At 39.4% G+C, this 21413-nt stretch overlaps 1 protein-coding gene across 1 annotated transcript; it reads right to left on the bottom strand.

The window, feature by feature from the left end:
• Nucleotides 1–5486: 5486 nt before the first annotated feature.
• On the bottom strand, nt 5487–21172 carry LOC141665459 (uncharacterized). Its single transcript, XM_074471443.1, has 3 exons — nt 20936–21172; nt 20232–20668; nt 5487–5517 (listed from the first exon to the last, which is right to left on the bottom strand). The coding sequence occupies exons 1-3, from the start codon at nt 21170–21172 to the stop codon at nt 5487–5489; spliced, it is 705 nt and encodes a 234-aa protein (XP_074327544.1).
• Between the last annotated feature and the right edge of the window lie 241 nt (nt 21173–21413).

Genomic DNA, 21413 nt, shown 5'->3' with positions numbered 1-21413 from the left:
ATAACTATAACTATGAGAATAAGATTGATTGAATTAATAAGTATGACAAACATGGGATTCTAACTTCATTAAATACTTCATTCAATAGCTTTATTGTTCTTAATCTTAGCATGCAATGGTGATGACACTAATCAGATAACGCGAAATTGATAAACGCCAACTTTCGTTGCACAAGTACCATACTACCAGACATCCACAAAAGAGATAGAATCTGAATAGACACCAATTATATTGAGAAAATATATGTCTATAAAATTTGAAAACATAACGGTTTAAGCACAAGTTATCTAACTTGATTACACAGGGCAAGTAAGATGATTAAAATTACCTACGAATCATGCATGACAATACATGAACCTATGCTAGCATGGCAAGTTCTAAATCTTTAAATTCACTTTCGCTTCATTAAGAATTAACACACTATCTTATAAGTTTGCGGCGCTCATAAGACGAATACGCACAACCAACACTAGGATATCATACAATCACCACATACTAAGGCATCAACAATTTAACTAAAGAAATCCATAAATAAATCCGCTAGAACTCCATGATAACGATTAGCCCATAATCAGACTCATCAACAACGTGGGTTCCAATGAAAGCATGGTATATAAAACGTAGTCTTTATAATGAATAAATAAAACCAAGTACAAACAAGAGTATAGGTTCAATAAAACAAGAAACGAGCATCCAAGATTACAACTCAAAATTAAGATTCATAAGAATAAACTAGATCATCTTCGCCTTTGTTGAATTGTGCTATAGGTCTCTTGTCGTCTTCTCCTTGTGCTCTGGTAAGTCTCCTTATTAAAAAACGATCTTGAGTTATCAATATATAGCAGTCCAATCAACCCAGAAGTCCAGAAAACAGAATTATAATAGAATCAGGACTTATTATCCCGATACAGCGTGGCCGCACGCTTCATCAGCGCGGGCGCGCTGGCTTTTTGTACTTCGACGCGGCCGCGCGCTTGTTCAGCGCGGCCGCGCTTGTTTAACTTGTTTAGAGAGCAGCCTACAAGGATGGTGGGTCAGGATACTTGGAACAATAAGACTCCAGAGGACTTTGATTTGGATCTCATCGTTGCTACTCTCTGTGTGCCTGAGACTCATTGGAAGTTCAAGAGGGGCACTACTAATTACTCCACGTTCCCTGCGTCGTGCATGAACAAGTTTGCACGGGCTTGGAACTCGTTTATTTGTGCTAACATCATGCCATCTTCGCATGTGCATGAGATTAATGTGGAGCGTGCTCGTCTGCTGTGGGGTATTTTGCAGGGTGATTACATTGACTTGGGGATGGTGATACATCAGGGGATTTTGAGATTCTTGAGAGGAGGTACTACAGGTGATATTCAGTACGCATCAGTTGTGACGAAGTTGTGCGTGGCGGTTGAAGTTCATTGGCTAGCACATGAGCATCTTCAGCTTCCCAGTGCTCCTATTGATAGTTCTACGCTGCAGAGCATGCAAGAGTGGTATAGAGGGAAGCTCGATCCTAAGGGGATTGGTTATTCATATGATCATTTGCCAGGTGGTATGCCTATGGAAGCAGCTACAATAGGAGGTTCTCAGCATGCCCATAGAACAACTTGGAGAGCTCAATATGGAGAGGAGGCTGGTTCATCATAGCAGCAGCAACAGCAGGAGGCAGCAGGAGTAGAGATGAGAGCTGGTTTGAGTTCGATGCAGTATAGGTGTCTCATGAGAGGATGGATGCGATGCATGACATCCATAGTCGGTTTATACACGATCTCACCCAGGCACTTGGGACAGCTTTTAGAGTCACCGGTGTTGACATCCAGTGGCCAGTTTTTGGTGAGGATTCAGTGTATCCGCCTCCAGACACGTCTGACACTCCACCCGTTGAAGGTGAGGATTCTGATTCACAGTAGCTATGCCTGATTCCTTACTATTACCTTCATTGAGGACAGTGAATATTTTAAGTTTGGGGGTAGTAGTTGAAGGAATATAGTTTGTGTGAGTCTCATATAGTTTGCATGTTCATGATAGTTTTATTTTATATAGTTTCCTAGTTTTATTTCATATAGTTACATATATTTCCATGTATTTTTTTATTATTTTTGGTAGTTTTATGATATTTTGTTCATGTAGTTTCATGCATTTGCATTATAACATGATCCCTTAGATAATTTTCCGATTAATTTGTGATATTGATGCTAGTGTAGTGATGTCGTATTTGGTGATGTTGAGTCTTATTGGATTGATTTGCATGCTAGAGACACTTGTATTTCACTAAGTCTTATAGGTTGCTAGAGTGTTAGATCATAGTCATGAGTTGTTTGATTGTTGAGGTTTAATCGCTTGTTTATATTTGGAATTTGGGGTATTCTCTTAATAATAAAAGACATGGAAATTTAACAATTGGAGAATTGGATTTCATTGCTAGCTGTGTGGCTAGGTGTCAAATGGCTAGTAGTCGGCTCATAGTTTTATGAGTAGTCTAGGGTTGAATGAGATGGAGCGAAACACACTCATTCAGAATTTGGAGAAGAAATATATATAAAAAAATAGAAAAGAAAAAAAAAGAAAAAAAAAAGAAGAATAAGTGTTATGCATAATTGATCACGAGTGGGCTCTTTAGTACTCGAGTTATTAAGTTCTTAGGGGACTTTGTGCCTAGTGACCTAAAGCTATTATAGTCTGGGATTTGCTAACCTAATGCTCGCTACATGGGTACTATTGTATAAGTCTTTTATGGATCTCACTCATTGTACCATCAAATAAGCATACTTGTGTTGTGTTATTGTGAATAAAAGCATGAATCCATAACAACTCTGATATAAGAATTGATTTTTTATGAGTTATTTTGAGTCTAGCTTTTATTCTATTTATAAACTTGTTATTGTTTTGATAAGTAGTGAGTCATGATTGTCGATCTAGTAGCAATAGTATATCTGTAAGCATTTGCACACACGCACGTCTCTGGTTTGTAGGTTGATTTGAGAGAATTGATTGGTCTTTATGCGAATAATTACATTTGCTGAGGTGTTGCTTATTGGTTGGTTTAGTTACACTATGGGGATCATTTCATTATTATTAGTTGCATTCATGCATTTTTATTTCTCGTTCTTTGAGTCTGTTTATGCTTGAGGACAAGCATCGATTCAAGTTTGAGGGCATGTTGAGTGGAATTTATGACACTTTATTATGCTCTAATAGGCTTTGGATTGATGCATTTGTACTCAAGTTTTTAAGTATTTTAACGTGTTTTCTAGTGTTTTTGCATTTCAGGCATTAATCTGTGAATGAGGTGAATTAGCATTGTTTTGGTGCTAATATGGTGTCTGGGTGGTGTTGGAATAAAAGATTGTTGAAGCCGGCTCGAAGCTGCAAGATAAAGAAAAAGCAAAGAAGTTATTTCTGGCAGAATCTCAGCGCGCCTGCGCTGAACAAGCGCGTGGCCGCGCTGAAGTACAGAAAGCCAGCGCGCCCGTGCTGATGAAGCGCGCGGCCGCCCGTATCAGAATAATAAAATCCTGATTCTATTACAATTCTATTTTTTGGACTCCTAGGTTGATTGGACTGCTATATATTGATAACTAAAGATTGTTTTTTAATAAGGAGACTTACCAGAGTACAAGGAGAAGACGACAAGAGACCTATAACACAATTCAACAAAGGTGAAGATGATCTAGTTTATTCTTGTGAATCTTTGTTTTGAGTTCTAATCTTGGATGCTCGTTTCTTGTTTTCTTGAACCTGTACTCTTGTTTGTACTTGGTTTTATTTATTCGTTATAAAGACTATGTTTTATATACCATGCTTTCATTGGAACCCACGTTGATGATGAGTCCGATTATGGGCTAATCATTATCGTGGGGTTATAGCGGATTTATTTATGGATTTCTTTAGTTAAATTGTTGATGCCTTAGTATGTGATAATTGTATGATATCCTAGTGTTGGTTGTGCGTATTCGTCTTATGAGCGTCGCGAACTTATAAGATACTGTGTTAATTCTTAATGAAGCGAAAGTGAATTTAAGGATTTAGAACTTGCCATGCTAGCATAGGTTCATGTATTGTCATGCATGATTCGTAGGTAATTTTAACCATCTTACTTGCCCTGTGTAATCAAGTTAGATAACTTGTGCTTAAACCGTTATGTTGTCAAATTCTATAGACATATAGGGTCTCAATATAATTGGTGTCTATTTAACTTCTATCTCTTTTGTGGATGTCTGGTAGTATGGTACTTGTGCAACGAAAGTTGGCGTTTATCAGTTTCGTGTTATCTGATTAGTGTCATCACCATTGCATGCAAAGGTTAAGAATAATAATGCTATTTAATGAAGTATTTAATGAAGTTAGAATCCCATGTTTGTCATACTTATTAATTCAATCAATCTTATTCTCGTAGTTATAGTTATTAGTTTAATTCTTAGTTATAAACAACCTCACTGAGTTATCGTCTTAGCATTGAATAATAATCATACATTGTTGTTTAAGTGCGTGAATTAATTAGTTAACCAATACAGTCTCTGTGGGAATGAACTAGAAAAGATTCTATACTACTTTCGAACTCGTATACTTGCGTGTATTATTAGCGCGTGTTTAGCGACTAACACCCTATTATTTCCCAAACTAAAACGAGGAAAAAGGATGTTCATTTCAAAAGTCCCATATAATCGATTGGTAAAAAGGAGAAGCCGCCAAGAAAGTGCACCTATTGTCAAATGGAAGGCCATGATAAAAGAATGTGTGCTAGTAGACTAGAAGATCTTAAAAATGCTCAAGAATTACAATATAATTAGTAATTTAGTATTTTGTAATGGAATGTTGTAATCTTTTTATGAATTTGAACTTCTTGTATTTAACCTTGCTTTCTTCTTGGTTATGTTTAATTGTCATATAATTGCCAATTATTTTCATATAATTGTGTTTTATTGTGATAGGTAACATGACTAGCGAGTATTGTGGTGACAACAACTCCGATCATAGTTGTTATTCGGTTTCCCGTGTTAGCAACACATTCTCGGACTCCCAACCAAGTGACTCGTGGTATTAGGACAATGACGAGGAAGTTATGGTATCACCAACCTTTAGTGATATGGAAGATGCATGTGGTGAGTTGATGCCCCTTGTGGACAATGATGAGCCGCCCCATTTGGAGGAAGAGGATACAGACTTGTACCCTCCCGATGAGGAGGCTTATCGGGCCAAAACTTGGATCGAGGTATGCAATTGGATGGGGGGTAGTGAACCGTGGAGATTGGTGAACTCTCATCTGAATCCGTACTTCCTTCCGATCTTGAATTTGGGCAACAACACGCCTGATGGAAAATGGAAAAAATCCGGATGGAATGGCAGTAAGCTTGTTAAATGTGATCGGATTGCCGATATTGTAAACTTGAGGCCTCGTGTGGGTTGTAATATGGACCAAATGCGTATTGAATATGTGAAGGGTTGGGGTCTGTGATTTTTTTTCTGTAGCCTACAGACAGAGCATCCATAACCAAAATTCACAACCAAAATTCCAAAATCCACCAACACCTACAAAATTCACAATCCTAAAATTCACAACCAAAATAAACCAACACCTACAACCAAAATCCACAATCCCAACACCTACAACAATCCACCAAATCCACCAAAATCCACAAAAAACAACAAAATCCACAACAACCCAAAATGCACAAAAATAACCAAAATCCAATAAAATTAAACTCCGTCAAACCAAACAATCCAAATAAACCAAAATAAACCAAATGAAATGAAATCCAACTACATAATCCGACAACCTAAAATCAAATGAAATCCAACGACGTAATCCGATAACCTAAAATCAAATGAAATCCATCTACGAAGCTTCTTGACGTCTACGCATACGAATCTCGGGAATCCCCCTTGCCTTCCCTAGCTGAAGCTCCTTGGCTATCCGATACCTAAAGGTATCCACCTCCTCTTGCGACCAATTTGGTATCGCGGCTAAGTCATATCCATGTATGAAGTAGTCCATGTATTTCATCACATAAACAACGTAATCATTGGAGTTTCATTGCTTTGGTCTGGACGGTAAAACAAGGTTTCCCCCTTGCGATTCAAGGTTTCAAGGATGCTTGGGTTGCTGGGTTTCTCTGTCTCTGCTGGGATTATCCGCCTCTGCTACGCGTTTCTCTGCCTTTTTGTGTTTGTGTTTGTTTCTCTCTGTGTTTGCTAGGTATTAGGCAAACAAAAAATGACACTAACCGCGGAAATTATCCGCGACCCATGGGCTAGGGGTATTTTCGTAATTACCCCGGACCGTGACCGCTGAAAATTTCCGCGGTCCCCTTTATGTTGTTTCAATTATTAGCTGTTCGATCCACTATCCAATGGTAGAAAAATGTTGTTAGGCACAAATCATGCGCTAATAATTCATACAAGTATACGTGTTCGCAAATAATATAGAATGATTTCTAGTTCGTTCCCACAGAGACTCTGACTAATTATGTTCAATTAACACTTAATCACCAATGTATGATTACTTCTCAATGTCAAGATAATAACACTTAAGGTTGATTAACTAATTATTAACTACAATTAACTACGAGAATAAAACACTTAAATTAACACTTGAATTAACAATATTAAACACACATGAGATCATAACTTCATTACTACTTCATTTAGTAGTTATTGTTATTACCCTTAGCATGTAACATTGATGATATTAATCGAACAACACGAAACTGATAAAAGCCAACTTTCGTTGCACAAGTACCATTCTACCAAGCATCCACAATTAAAATAGAAGTTGAATAGGCATCAATTATGTTGAGGCCCTATATGTCTACAGAATTTGACAACATAACGATTTAAGTGGAAGTTATTCATTATCATTACACAGGGCAAGTAAAACGGTTAGAGTTACCCACTAATCATGCATACAAAATATGAACTTATGCTAGCATGGCAAGTTCTAAATCTCAAGATTCATTATCGATTCACAAGAGATTAAGAGACTATCTTATATGTTCGCGACGCACATAAGACGAATAAGCACTACCTATGCTAGATATCATACAATCATCACATACCAAGGTATTAAACAATTAACTAAAGAAATCCATAGTAAATCTGCTACGACCCCATGATCACGATTAGCCCATGATAGAACTCATCGTCACCATGGGTTCATATGGAAACATGATAATCACACAACGATATAAACTAATAAAAATACTTATTAAAACCAGAGTACGTCACAAGAGTATTAAGGTTCAAAGTAAAGAAAACTAGCATCCACTGTTATAACGAATAAAAGAATCACAAGATAACGTATGCTTCCTCTTCTTCATTGTGGTGTGCTAAAACGGTCTTCTTAATCTTCTCTCCTTGCTCCTTGCTTGTCACTTGTTGATACTTGTTATTGTGAAACGTCTCCCAAGATTACTTATATAGAAGTCCACAAGAAACAGCACCGTCAGAAGCCCAGTAGAACTCAAATTAGAAAATCCAGATTCTAAAATTACGACCCCAGGCGGCCGCCTCAGTTCCCAGGCGGGCGCCTGCATCTCCAGGCGGTTGCCTGCACATCCCAGGCGGGCGCCTGCACAGCTTCTGGAAAAATCCACTTTCTGCTCCTGATTTTTCTGAATTCTTCGCACAACTCCCCGTAACTGGTTCCAAGTACTTCCCAAGGCTTATTATGATGAAATCTCCTTAATTACGCAAGTTATACCCTGAAATGCAAAGACACTAGAAAAACGCATCAAATACACAAAATACTTGATTTCAAGACATCAATTCAAGCCATTATAAGATGTTCTAAGTGGTATAAAATGCTACTTATCACACCCCCAAACTTAAATCGATGCTTGTCCTCAAGCGTCACAGACTCAAAAACAAAATAAAAACATGCATGAGTGCAAACTATATGAAATGCATCGATCCCCATCGCAATGACTAAACCAACCAACACATGACATCTCAACAAATGCAATTAGGCGACTAAAGATCAATCAAATCACGCAAGCTAACATACAACTAGAAATGTGGTGTGTGCGAATGCTTAACATATATGCTTCGAAACTAGATCAATTATCATAACTTAATTATCCTCAAGGCAATCACAAGATTATACGAAGAATATATTCTAGACACAAAATGACTTATAACACTTCAAGATCACTGGAGCTTATTACGGAATCATGCTTTTATTCAACACAATAAACAAATGCGTATTTGATCATGCAATGAGCGAGGTCCATAAAAGACTTATGCAATGGCATCCATTTAGCGAGCGTTAGGTTAGCGGATCCCAAACTATAAAAGCCTTAGGTCACTAGGCACAAAGTCCCCTAAGAACTTAATAACTCGAATACCAAAGAGCTCTCTCGTGATCAATTATGCATTAAACCATATATATTTTTTTTTCTTTTTTTTTCTTTTTTTTCAATTTTTGAGCAAGTGCGTTTCGCTCCATCTTGCTCAACCCTAGACTACTCGCATACAATATGAGCCGGCTACTAGCCATTTGACGCCTAGCCACGATTAGCAATGAATTCCAATTTTCACTTTAATTTTATCTTTTCATGCCTTTTATCATTAAGAGCCTATCATACATTCTAAGCATAAGCAATAGATTAACCTCAAAAACCATCAAACCATGACAACAATCTAGTCCTTAAGCATACTCTAAGACTTAGTGAAATACAAGTGTTTCTAGCATGCATGTCAACCTAACAAGATTCAACATCACTCTAACGCTATCACTACACTCGCATCTGTATCACATATCAATTGTTAAAGCAACACAAAAGGGATCATGGTATATGCTCGAGCTATATGATCATGATAAATAAAACTATAAAATAATAAAAAAAACTATATGGCAAAAAATATGCAACTATATGAACTAAACTAACATAAATATGCAACTACATGACACACACACAAATATGTTCCTTAACTACCACCCCCAAACTTAAAATCTTCACTGTCCCCAGTGAAGGTAATAGAAAGGAACACAGGGTATACCTACTCAGAGAAATCATCATCATCATCATCACCCTCAGAGGGTGGAGTGTCAGGAGGTTGATAAGCAGAGTCCTCACCAAAAATAGGCCACTGTATGTCAGCTCCAATGCCTCTGAAAGCAGTCCCAAGTGCTAGGGTGAGCTCCTGTGCAAACCTACTCTGCGAATCATACATCGCATCCATCCTCCTGGAAAGCCTCATGTACTAGACATCAGCCATCCCTGAACCATCATCTCTCTGGGCTCTAGAAGAACCTGCCTCGTCATGAGCCTGACTGGGCCTAGCCATCGTAGCACCAGCTGCTGGACGTCCTCCTGGAAGACGATATCCCAACCCATACTCCTCGGGCTCTCCACCCGTCCACTCCTACATCGCATTCAGCGTCGATGAATCAATAGGAGCAGCCGACATCTGTAACTGCTCATAAGAAGGCCAGTGGACTCCAACTACCTTGCATAGCTTCGTGATAATAAAGGCATAAGGGATGTTGTTATGCATCCTTCCCCTCAAAAACTTCAAAATCCCTTGGTAGATGAACTCACCAAGGTCCACATAATACTCCTCATTCAGAATCCCCCATAACAACCTGGCTCTCTCAACTGTAACCTCATGTGTATGCGAAGAAGGCAAAATATTAGCATAAACAAAGGCATTCCTTGCACGGGTAGACTTGTTCATCGCAACAGCCGGGAAAGAACGATATTCGTTGGATCCCGTCTTAAACTTCCACACCGTGCCCGACTGGTAGAGAATAGCAATAATCAAATCTAAGTCAAAATCCTCAAGGGTCTTCTCATTCCAATTCTCCTCCTGGGGATTCCTTTGTCACTGCCTAATAACACGGCGAATCGCCTCGGGCTGATAATCAACAGTAAGCCCACGAACAATAGAATACCCATTCTTGTCGGCATTGGCGTTCGCATAAAACTCGCGAATAACACTCATCAGAACCGCCTCAGGCGACTGGCAAAAAGTAATCCAACCCTTCTCTGCAATCATCAACAATAACTCACCATCCCTCCCTGATGGAAAAAATCCCCTCTCCTTCAGAATCGGCTTAGTCAGAAGCCTAGCATACTCCTCCTCAGCAGCCCTATTTACCAATCGGGGCCTTGCAGTAGTACCTCTTAAAGAATCAGCAGTAGGAATGGTGCTGCTGCTATCGACAGTTCGAGATCTCTTTGGGGCCATTGAAACTGAGAATAAGAGTTGAGAGTTGTGTTTTGTGTGTAGGAGAGAGTTTGTAAGTTGAAAGTATATGGGAGTGTATATGGAGAGGTTGTGTGTATATATATGATAGGATTAGGGTTAGAATTAGATTAGGAGTGGGGTTTGTGGTTAATTTGGAGAAGGAAATCATGGGTAATGGGGTTGTAGTGCTGTGGAATTGTTTTTGTGTTTTTTTAAAAAAAAACTGAAACAAATTTTCAAAAATTTGGGCCGCAGGCGGTCGCCTGGAACCAGCAGGCGGGCGCCAGCCAGCAAGCGGCTGCCTAGAACCTGCAGGCGGGCGCCTGGAAGGTTCCTGGAAAAAAAATCAGCCATTTTTTCTAATTTTTTTGGGTTTTTTGGATAGAGTACTAAATTCTAAGGGTTCCTATGGTCTCATATCTTGGGGTGCCTCCCACGAAGTGCTTCTTTTACGTCATTAGCTTGACGTAGAGTAGTTCAATCAAGTTGACAATAAAACGGCACTAACCACTTCCCGGTTTGCCGTATCCCCATAATAATGCTTCAATCTCTGACCATTAACCTTGAATGCTTGGCCCGGATCATTCTCAAAAATTTCCACCGCTCCATGTGGAAACACAGTTTTGACGATAAATGGTCCAGACCACCTTGATTTCAACTTTTTAGGAAAAAGTCAGAGACGAGAGTTGAATAGAAGAACTTGTTTCCCTGACACAAATGACTTAGGAGATAGCTTCCTATCGTGCCATCTTTTTACTTTTTCCTTGTACATTTTGTTGTTCTCGTACGCTTGAAGTCGAAATTCATCAAGTTCATTTAACTGAAGCATTCGTTTCTTCCCAGCTGCATCTAGATCAAGGTTTAACTTTTTCAATGCCCAATAAGCCTTATGCTCAAGCTTCGCAGGTAAATGACATCCCTTACCATAGATAAGTTGAAACGGGGACATCCCAAGTGGAGTCTTGTATGCTGTTCTATAAGCCCATACAGCTTCATCGAGCTTCAAAGACCAATCTTTCCTTGACAGACAAACAACTTTCTCTAGAATGCGCTTGATCTATCTATTAGACACTTCAGCTTGACCATTAGTTTGCGGATGATAGGCAGTAGCAATACGATGATTCACATTGTAGCGTTGCATCATAGAAGTGAACTTACGATTGCAGGAATGTGACCCCTCATCACTTATGATAACTCGTGGCGTTCCAAACCTTGTGAATATCTGCTTATGAAGAAAACTCAACACTACCTTTGCATCATTCGTCGGTAAAGCCTTGACTTCTACCCATTTCGAGACATAATCGACTGCCATCAAGATGTACTGATTATTGCAGGACGAGATAAATGGTCCCATGAAATCGATTCCCCAAACATCGAAGACCTCAACTTCAAGCATCACATTTAAAGGCATCTCATCCTTTCTAGTAAGATTCCCAACTCTTTGGCAACGATCACACGCTAAAATGAACTGATGTGCCTCCTTAAACAATGTAGGCCAGAAAAAACCTGCTTGAAGAATACGAGTTGTTGTCTTTTCACCACCATAATGTCCACCATAAACTGTGGAATGACAGTCTCGTAATATCCCCTTCGTCTCACAGAATGGGATACATCTCCTAATGATCTGGTCAGCTCCTTGTCTAAACAAATATGGTTCATCCCACATGTACCACTTCACCTCATGCAGAAACTTCTTCTTTTGATTTGCATTTATATTATGAGGCATTATATTGCTGACAAGAAAGTTCACAATGTCTGCGAACCATGGCTCTTCCTCTTGAACTGCGAACAACTGCTCATACGAAAAAGATTCGTTGATCAATGTCTTATCATGTGAAGTAGAATCGGGATTCTCCAATCTAGAGAGACGGTCAGCTACTTGATTTCCAGTACCTTTTCGATCCTTGATCTCTAACTCAAATTCCTTAGCAAGAGCACCCAACGAATAAGTCTAGGCTTCGAATCCTTCTTTGAGACCAGATAGCGAATGGCAGCGTGATCAGTGAATACTGTCACCTTTGTCCCAAGTAGATTAGATCGAAATTTTTCGAAACCAAAAACTATAACCAAGAGCTCCTTCTCAGTAGTGGTATAGTTCAATTGAGCTCCATTTAGCGTCTTACTAGCATAGTAGACTACATGAAAGATATTATTCTTGCGCTGCCCAAGATCTGCTCCCACTGCATAATCACTTGCATCGCACATCATCTCAAAAGGTTCTGTCCAATCAGGTGCCATAATAACTGGTGCAGTTATTAAACTCTTCTTGAGAGTCTCGAATGCTGCCAAACATTTATCATCAAATTTGAAAGGCACATCTTTCTCGAGCAAGTTGCACAACGACTTAGATAACTTAGAGAAGTCCTTGATGAAACGCCGATAAAAACCCACATGACCAAGAAAACTATGGATTCCTTTCACAGAAATAGGTGGCGGAAGATTTTGAATGACTCCCACCTTGGCTTTATCCACCTCATGGCCTTTGCTAGAGACCTTATGCCCAAGAATGATGCCTTGTTACACCATGATGTGACATGTTTCCCAATTGAGCACCAAATTAGTTTCCACACACCTTTTGAGCACCGAACGGAGATTATTCAAACATTCATCAAATGAATGTCCAAAGACGGAGAAGTCATCCATGAACACTTTCACATTATTTCCAATCATATCAGAGAATATAGCCATCATGCATCTCTGAAAAGTGACAGGTGCACCACATAATCTAAAAGAAAATTCTACGAAAAGCAAACGTGCCAAATGGACAAGTGAAAGTAGTCTTTTCTTGATCTTCTGGTGCAAAGCAAATTTGATTGTAGCCCGAATAGCCATCCAGAAGACAATAATACTCATGACCAGCCAACCTGTCAAGCATCTGATCAATAAATGGAAGAGGGAAGTGATCCTTCCTCGTGGCTTTATTTAACTTTCTGTAGTCCAAGCATACCCTCCATCCTGTGACTGTTCGAGTAGGGATGAGCTCGTTCTTCTTATTTGCTACCACAGTAATACCTCCTTTCTTAGGTACACATTGCATGGGGATCACCCAAGAACTGTCAGATATAGGATATATGATTCTTGCATCCAGCTATTTTAGAATTTCCTTCTTCACCACTTCTTTCATAATAGGATTAAGTCTTCCCTGTTGCTCAACAGTCGACTTGCTACCTTCCTCTATCAGAATTTTATGCATGCAGTACGAAGGGCTGATTCCTTTTATATCTACTATAGTCCATCCGATGGCTGATTTGAATACTCTCAAGATCCTCAAGAGCTTGTCCTCGTCACTACCTGAAAGGTCAGATGCAATAATAACAGGCAAAGTAGATGCATCACCTAAAAAAGCATACCTCAAGTGTTCAGGCAATGGTTTAAGCTCCAAAGTAGGTGCTTCCTCAATAGATGGTTTGAGCTTTCCCTCAGCATTCTTGAGATCAGTATTACCAAGAGATTTAAATGGCATGTCTAGCTTTCGCTTCCAAGGAGACGCATTTAGATATTGTAGTTGCTCAATTCCTTCCTCATCTTCAATATCAAATTCCCCAATAAGGCTTTTTCTAAGACATCGGACCTTAGCACATGATCAAGTTCTAAAGTTACTTCAAAATCAATCAAATCCATTTTGAGCACTCCTCATCTTCTGTGGGGAATTTCATCACATTGAATACATTGAATGTCATATCCTGATCTTGCACCCGCATAGTAAGTTGACCTTTTTGCACATCTATCAAGGTACGGCCTGTAGCCAAGAAAGGTCTTCCCAAGATTATGGGGATCTTCTTATCTTTCTCGAAATCCAGAATAACAAAGTCTATAGGAAAGATGAGCTTATCCACCTTTACTAACACGTCCTCCACGATGCCTCGTGGGTATGTAATAGAACAATCAGCCAATTGTAGAGACATGTAGGTGGGTTTTGGATCAGGAAAATTCAGCTTTTTGAAGATAAAAAACGGTATCAGATTGATGCTTGCTCCCAAATCGCAAAGGAATACGAACCTAGCCGTCTTTGGGCTTATCAAGACATTACACGATGGTTGCCCATTTCCGTGCAAGTCCGAAAGTCAATGGTCACAGAGACCATATAATTGTATACTGCGCCACTCCGCACTTGGTCACTACCCGATACCTCTCCGTGCTGGGTAGGCCACATTCCAGTCCCAAAACAATTATATCATTTACATAAAATCCTTTATCGAAGGAATAGATCGTTCTGAGTTGACCTTTAAATAAGATAATTTATTCATCACTTTTAATACAATTGATCCTTGGGAGTTGTCGGAGTTTTGAATTAAAAAATCATTTTCAAACCCTTAACTGTAGTAGAGTTTTACATATATTATTCACTTGTTTTTCATTGAGCGAGGAAGCAAAACCCTTATGCTTATAGACTAAGTTCCCTAAGGTTTTGGAAAGTTTCAGATGATTGATCTCTTCCGAGAATTTTGAATAATTTAGAAAGTATCCTTGGGAACTATGTCTATTTTTAAATGATTTTTAGAAGTACAGAATATTAAATATTTACGGTCTCATAATATTTTTAAGAAGGGTTCAATGAATTGATAAAATCTTAAGTACGAAATGTTTCTCAATAAGGTTCAATGAATTGATAAAAATCTTAATTAAATACTTAAGACATGGTTGACATCTTATAATTATCCTTCGAATGGTTACATACATTTTAGATAGAGTGAATTGATTTAAAAACTTTTCAATATCTCTTTAAGTATTTTCCAGATATTTTAGTAACTCTTTAGGTATTACTTATAAATAAATAATCAAGTAGGATATACCTTGAGTGAATATTCGATTATCTCTTTTAGTTATAAATCAAATCTCAATCATTCGTTTAATATGTATGTTACGTGAAAGTACTTTCTTTATTGAAATCCAAATCTTCCGCGTCCGGCTCATTACGGGATTAAATAGTTATAAAAATATCTCCGACTCCCACTATCTTGTATTATATTAAAATTACATTTCAATTTCTCATACTCGTATTAAACGAAGTTTGTTTTTTCGTAAACAATCGCATATTTGGAATATATTGATATCACAGACAAGTATATATTTTCAAACTGTAAATCATGGCATCAATATCACAACAGTATATATAGCATGGATAATTTGTGTTAGGGTTTCGTAAACTTGCCTCGAGTGCTAGGAGTGGTATGGTCTCGGGGCTTCTGTTGTCGATCTAAAATCAATAACCAACGATCTTAGTTAGTACGCGATTATCGATTCGCTTCACTAAAACATTTTTATAAAATCGATAAATTAATATTTCCTTAAAATTCCTTTTGGAAAGTCTTCCTTGCTGCATTATTTAATTATCATAATTTTTCCAAGATTCTGAAATTATTTTTAGCCTTTCAAAATCATCATGCAAGTGGCCTATGTGCAGTTGGCTTTTTCGTATGAACGCTCTACAATAAAACGTTCATAACTTCTAAACCATAAATCCCCTCATGACGATCCACACATGTACAGAAACTAAAAATAAAGATCTACCCATTCATGTCCAGTGACTCACAATTTCAAACATTTACATGGCCGAATATACTGCAGAAGGCAGACCAAGTGCAATAGGCTCCACATTCCATTTCTACTACTTGTTCTTGACACAATCACTACTTATGACCAATACAACACTTCTTACTTCTCAAGATCCACCCACATACACCTTATATACTTTATCTAGCATCACAACTCAAAAACTCAATTACTTAGCAAGAATATGAGCAAAACAACCTTACACATCCACAAACTTTTGGATCGTGACACTACATTACAAATAACTCTTAAACTCACCCTTAAAACTTTAAAGAGTTGGAAGTTATACCTTCTTGAGCACTAGGAGGGTTATTACTAAGATGAGTAGGGCTTGGTTTTCTTGAAAAACCCTTATAAGGGCTAGATCTTTAAGAAACAAAACCAAGAAACCAAGTTAGTCAAAACAGTCCATAAAGTTCTTAAACTTCAAGAATTTGTTTCTCACAAACCATTAAGAATTTGACCATGAAATCATAGACATACCTTTACTAGGATGTAAGGAAGCTTTTTGAATTTTTGTAGAATTTTTAATAGAGGGAATGATGGAGAAGTAAAGTGAGGAAGATAGCTCTCCCTCCTTTTCTACATAAACAGGCCGAGAGCAAAAAGGGGGAATGGGGGGGGGGTTTGGTTTGATTTTTGTTGAAGTGTGAAAGTGTATAAGATGGTTTGATAGTGTGTATATATGGCCATAATAATCAGCAAAAGAAATGGCTTAGTTGACAATTTTAGATGAGTAGAAATGGGGAGGTATGGCCTTGTACCTTCTTGTCTCCCAATTACTATTCACTAACTATTCACTTACTATTCACTTACTATTCCACTAACTATTCTAATTAGCTTCTAATTCCCTGGTTACATCTCCTAACTACTAGTTAGCTTGGTTTTGCATGGCCAACTTGCATGGAATTAATTTCTCATTCAATTATTTAACATACACGCGATTGTCGTTCCATTCCGATAGTTTAATCGTATAATATTTCGTTTCGTAGTGAATTCTTTTATCGCTTATAATCCTTTAACCAATTTTATTCCTTTCTCTTGATCATAGAAACACCTTGATATAATATTTATTTCACGTAGTATTCCCGGTTCTACGCCATTCCTTACGGATATGAAAACACGTAGTATAATTGTGAATCTTCGAATTCCGACGGCTTTTACATTCACTTATTTTCCTCGATAAACAAGAATATGATCTCGGATTTCCAAAATTCCACTATTCATATTTGTGATGAACTCCATGCGTATTACATAACTAGTTCCAGTTACTATTCACTGGAGTTTTAAAATATTACAAAAATCAGGGTTCTTACAGTCTCCCCCCCTTAAAAGGATTCCGTCCCGGAATCAATCCACAAATAGATGGGGGTACTTTTCTTGCATGTGACTCTAATTCCCAAGTTGACTCCTCGATGTTGTGATGCCTCCATAAGACTCTGACTAGATTGACACTCTTGTTCCGGAGTACTTGCTCTTTTCGGGTAATAATTTCGACTGGCTGCTCAACATAGGACAGATCTGGTTGAAGGTCTACTTGCTCATGCTCCACTATATGTTTGGAATCCGCATTATACTTCCTCAACATTGATACATGAAAAACATTATGAACCTGCTGAAGATTTGGAGGTAAAGCTAACTCGTATGCCACGGGTCCTATCCGTCTTAGAATCTCGAAAGGTCCAATATAACGGGGGCTCAGCTTCCCCTTCTTCCCAAATCTCATCAATCCTTTCCATGGTGACACTTTCAGAAATACCTGGTCACCCACTTCATACTCTCTGTCCTTCCATGCCAGATCGGTGTATTTACGCTGTCGATCCTGGGCTGCTGCTATACGTCCTCTGACTAATTGAACTATGTCCCTTAACCTTTGCACCAAGTCGGGACCTAGTAACTTTCTCTCACCAACTTCATCCCAATACAAGGGCAAACGGCACCTTCGGCCATACAACGCCTCGTATGGGGGCATTCCGATACTTGCATGATAACTGTTATTGTAGGCAAACTCTATCAAAGACAGGTGTTCATCCCAAGAACCCTTAAAATGTATTACACACATTCTCAACATATCCTCCAATGTCTGAAAAGTTTACTCACTTTGTCCATCTGTTTGCGGATGGTAAGCGGTGATCATGTTTAGTTTGGTTCCTAGGCATTCCTGAAAGCTCCTCCAAAATATGGAGTTGAATCGGGGATCTCGGTCAGATACAATAGCTACTGGCACTCTATGTCTTACCACAATTTCCTTAATATATAGCTCCGCTAATCTATCCACGGTGTAGGTTTCCTTGATTGGAAGAAAGTGCGCTGACTTGGTTAGTCGGTCTACAATTACCCATATTGCATCATGGTTAGTCTTAGTTCAGGGTAATCCTACCACAAAATCCATAGCTATGTGCTCCGATTTCCATATCGGAATTTCTAAGGGTTGCAAGAGTCCATTTGGTCGCTGGTGTTCTGCCTTTACTCTCTGACAGGTCATACACTTACTGACCCACTCCGCTACATCCTTCTTCATGTTAGGCCACCAGTAGTACTCTTTCAAATCTTGGTACATTTTGGTGCTTCCTGGGTGGACCGTATATCTAGAGCTGTGTCCTTCACGTAAAATTTCATCCTTTAGTTCTTGGACGTTAGGGACCCATATCCTGTAGGCATGCCTCCTAATTCCCTTCTCGTCTGGGTCACACTTGGCCTCCTCTCCGCTTACCAGTTCCTTGTTCTCCCTCAACACTATTTCTTGGAATCGCCTAATCTTTTCCAGTAGCTCCGGTTGCATAACCATCTCGTACAAGCCTTCGGTCCCTGGGTCAGCGACCTTGACCTCAATCCCTAACTTTTCAAAATCTCTGATCAAATCCTCTGATGTGGTGATCCTTTTCAATCTTTTCTTACGACTAAGGGCATCGACCACCACATTGGCCTTCCCCGGGTGATAAAGAATTTCGTAGTCGTAGTCCTTAATCAATTCTAAACACCTTCTCTGCCTCATATTTAGCTCCTTCTGGGTGAAGATATATTTAAGACTCTTGTGGTCAGTATAAATCTCATACTTTTCTCCGTATAGGTAATGTTTCCACATCTTAAGGGCAAACACTATGGCGGCTAATTCTGTCATGGGTGGGGTACCTCACTTCATATTCCTTTAATTGCCTGGATGTATAGGCAATCACCTTATCGTGCTGCATCAGCACACATCCCAAACCCTTATGGGACGCATCACTATAAATCATAAAGTTCCCTTTATCGTCTGGTAGGGCCAGCACTGGGCCGATACCAACCTTTTCTTCAATTCTTGGAAACTCTCCTCACATTTCTCTGTCCAAACAAACTTTTCTGTTTTCTGAGTAAGTCTAGTCAACGGGCCTGCTATCTTGGTGAAATCCTTTACAAACCTTCGATAATACCCGACCAATCCAATAAAGCTTCTTACCTCGGTGGGCGTGGTTGGTTGTTCCTAATTAGCGATAGCTTCTATCTTTGCGGAGTCTACGAGAATTCCTTCCTTACTAATCACATGACCCAAAAACTGAACTTCTTTCAACCAAAATTCACACTTTGAGAATTTGGCATACAATTTTTCTTTCCGCAAGATTTCCAATACTATCCTGAGGTGTTCTGCATGTTCCTCCTCCGATCTAGAGTAAATTAGAATATCATCGATGAAGACTATCACGCATTCGTCCAGATACTTCTTAAAGACTCTGTTCATCAGATCCATGAAAGCCGCGGGCGCGTTAGTCAAACCAAATGACATAACTAGGAACTCATAATGTCCGTACCTAGTGCGAAATGCAGTCTTAGGTATATCCTCCGGTTTGATCTTAAGTTGATGATAACCTGTCCTAAGGTCAATCTTGGAAAAATACGTTGCATCCTTTAGTTGGTCAAAGAGGTCATCTATTCTTGGCAATGGGTACTTGTTTTTAATGGCCAGCTTGTTCAGCTCTCGATAACGGATGCACAATCTCATGCTGCCGTCCTTCTTCTTCACAAATAACACGGGTGCACCCCACAGGGATACGCTCGGTCTAATCATTCCTTTATCCAATAGATCTTGCAGTTGATCAGCCAACTCTTTCATTTCGATGGGGGCCAAACGATACGGGGCCTTTGATACTGGTGTCGTGCCGGGAGCTAAATCAATGGCAAATTCTATCTCCCGATCCGGAGGTAGTCCGGGAAGATCCTTGGGAAATACATCCTCAAACTCATTAACTATAGGTATGGTGTGGATCTCAGGGGTTTCTCGTTTGGTATCCACCACGTGAGCCAAGTAGGCCTCACATCCTTGCCTTAAAAGTCTCTTGGTCTGCACCATACTTAGAAATTTCTTGGTTTGCCGTTGCCCCTTAATTATTATACTCTTTCCACTAGGTGTTTTCAATTTTACTTTCTTCCCCTCGCAATCAATCTGGGCATGGTTTCTAGATAGCCAATCCATTCCTAATATCACATCAAACTCCCCTAATCGAAAGGGAATTAAATCTACTAGGTACCTCACTCCACCTAATTCTAAGTTGCAGTTAGCATAAACTTGATTAACAAGAATAATCTCTTGATTAGCTATTTCCACTTGCAAAGATTCTTTCAAAGGTTCTACTTTTAAGTTCAATTTTTCAGCAAATTCCTTAGATACGAAAGACTTAGTAGCTCCAGAATCAAATAGCACATTGGCGGGATTGGAGTTTAGGAGGAGCGTACCTGTTATAACATTAGTGTTCCTCATGGCATCTTTCACAGTCATATTAAAGGTCCTGGCAGTCGGCACTCTGTTAGATGCAGCTACACTACCCCTCGAGCTAGCTGGGGCTGCCGCAGAATAGTCCTTCTTCATGTGTCCTGTCTTTCCGCACTGAAAACACTTAGCCGCTTCCTGGTTACAAGTTGTGGCAGAGTGCCCCACCTTACCACATTTAAAGCATGTCACCGGTTTCTGCATACATTGCCCAGAATGCCTCTTACCACAGCTCTTGCATTCTGGAAGAGGAGGTCGTGGTTGGCTATGATAAGACATTCCCGTCTGGTTCCCGCTCCGGGCCACACTCACGCTCCCTGATCCCCCGAATTTTGTACTGCGGTTGGGTTGGGAGGCCGTCCCCCTGACAAACTTACTAGGGAAGCTCTCCCCTCCCACACTCCTGCTTCGACCATTAAACTTTCATTTCTTAGTTTATTTCATTTTCTGGCTCATTTCACTCACTGTTTCAGCTATTGTGGCCTTCTGCACTAGGGTGGCATAGTCAGTTATCTCCAGAATTGCCAGCTTGTTCTGAATCCACTGCTTCAATCCCTGTTGAAATCTCTCAGCCTTTTTCTCTTCGGTGCCCACCAGCTGTGGCACAAACCTCGACAATTCTGTGAACTTAGCTTCATATTCCGCTACGCTCATATTCTCTTGTTTTAGCTCTAGGAACTTTCGCTGCATCTGAATCTCCATAAACTTCGGGACATACTTCTTTTAGAACAACTCAGTGAATCTTTCCCAAGTAACAATCCCCTGGGGCTCCATATTTTATTTGGCTTCCCACCAATAGTTAGCCTCACCCTTTAAGAGATAAGTGGAAAAATTAGTCTTGTGGGCTTCCTCAGTGCCAATTCGCTCAAAGGTCTTTTCTACCTCTTTCAGCCAAGCCTTGGCCTGAACTGGGTCAGCAACACCGTGAAACTCTGGGGGCTTG

The sequence above is a fragment of the Apium graveolens genome, chromosome 6, assembly GCF_009905375.1.
Source record: "Apium graveolens cultivar Ventura chromosome 6, ASM990537v1, whole genome shotgun sequence".
Taxonomy (NCBI): domain Eukaryota; kingdom Viridiplantae; phylum Streptophyta; class Magnoliopsida; order Apiales; family Apiaceae; genus Apium; species Apium graveolens.
Note: the sequence above shows the minus strand (reverse complement) of the source record. Positions and strands in the feature narration are given on the sequence as shown.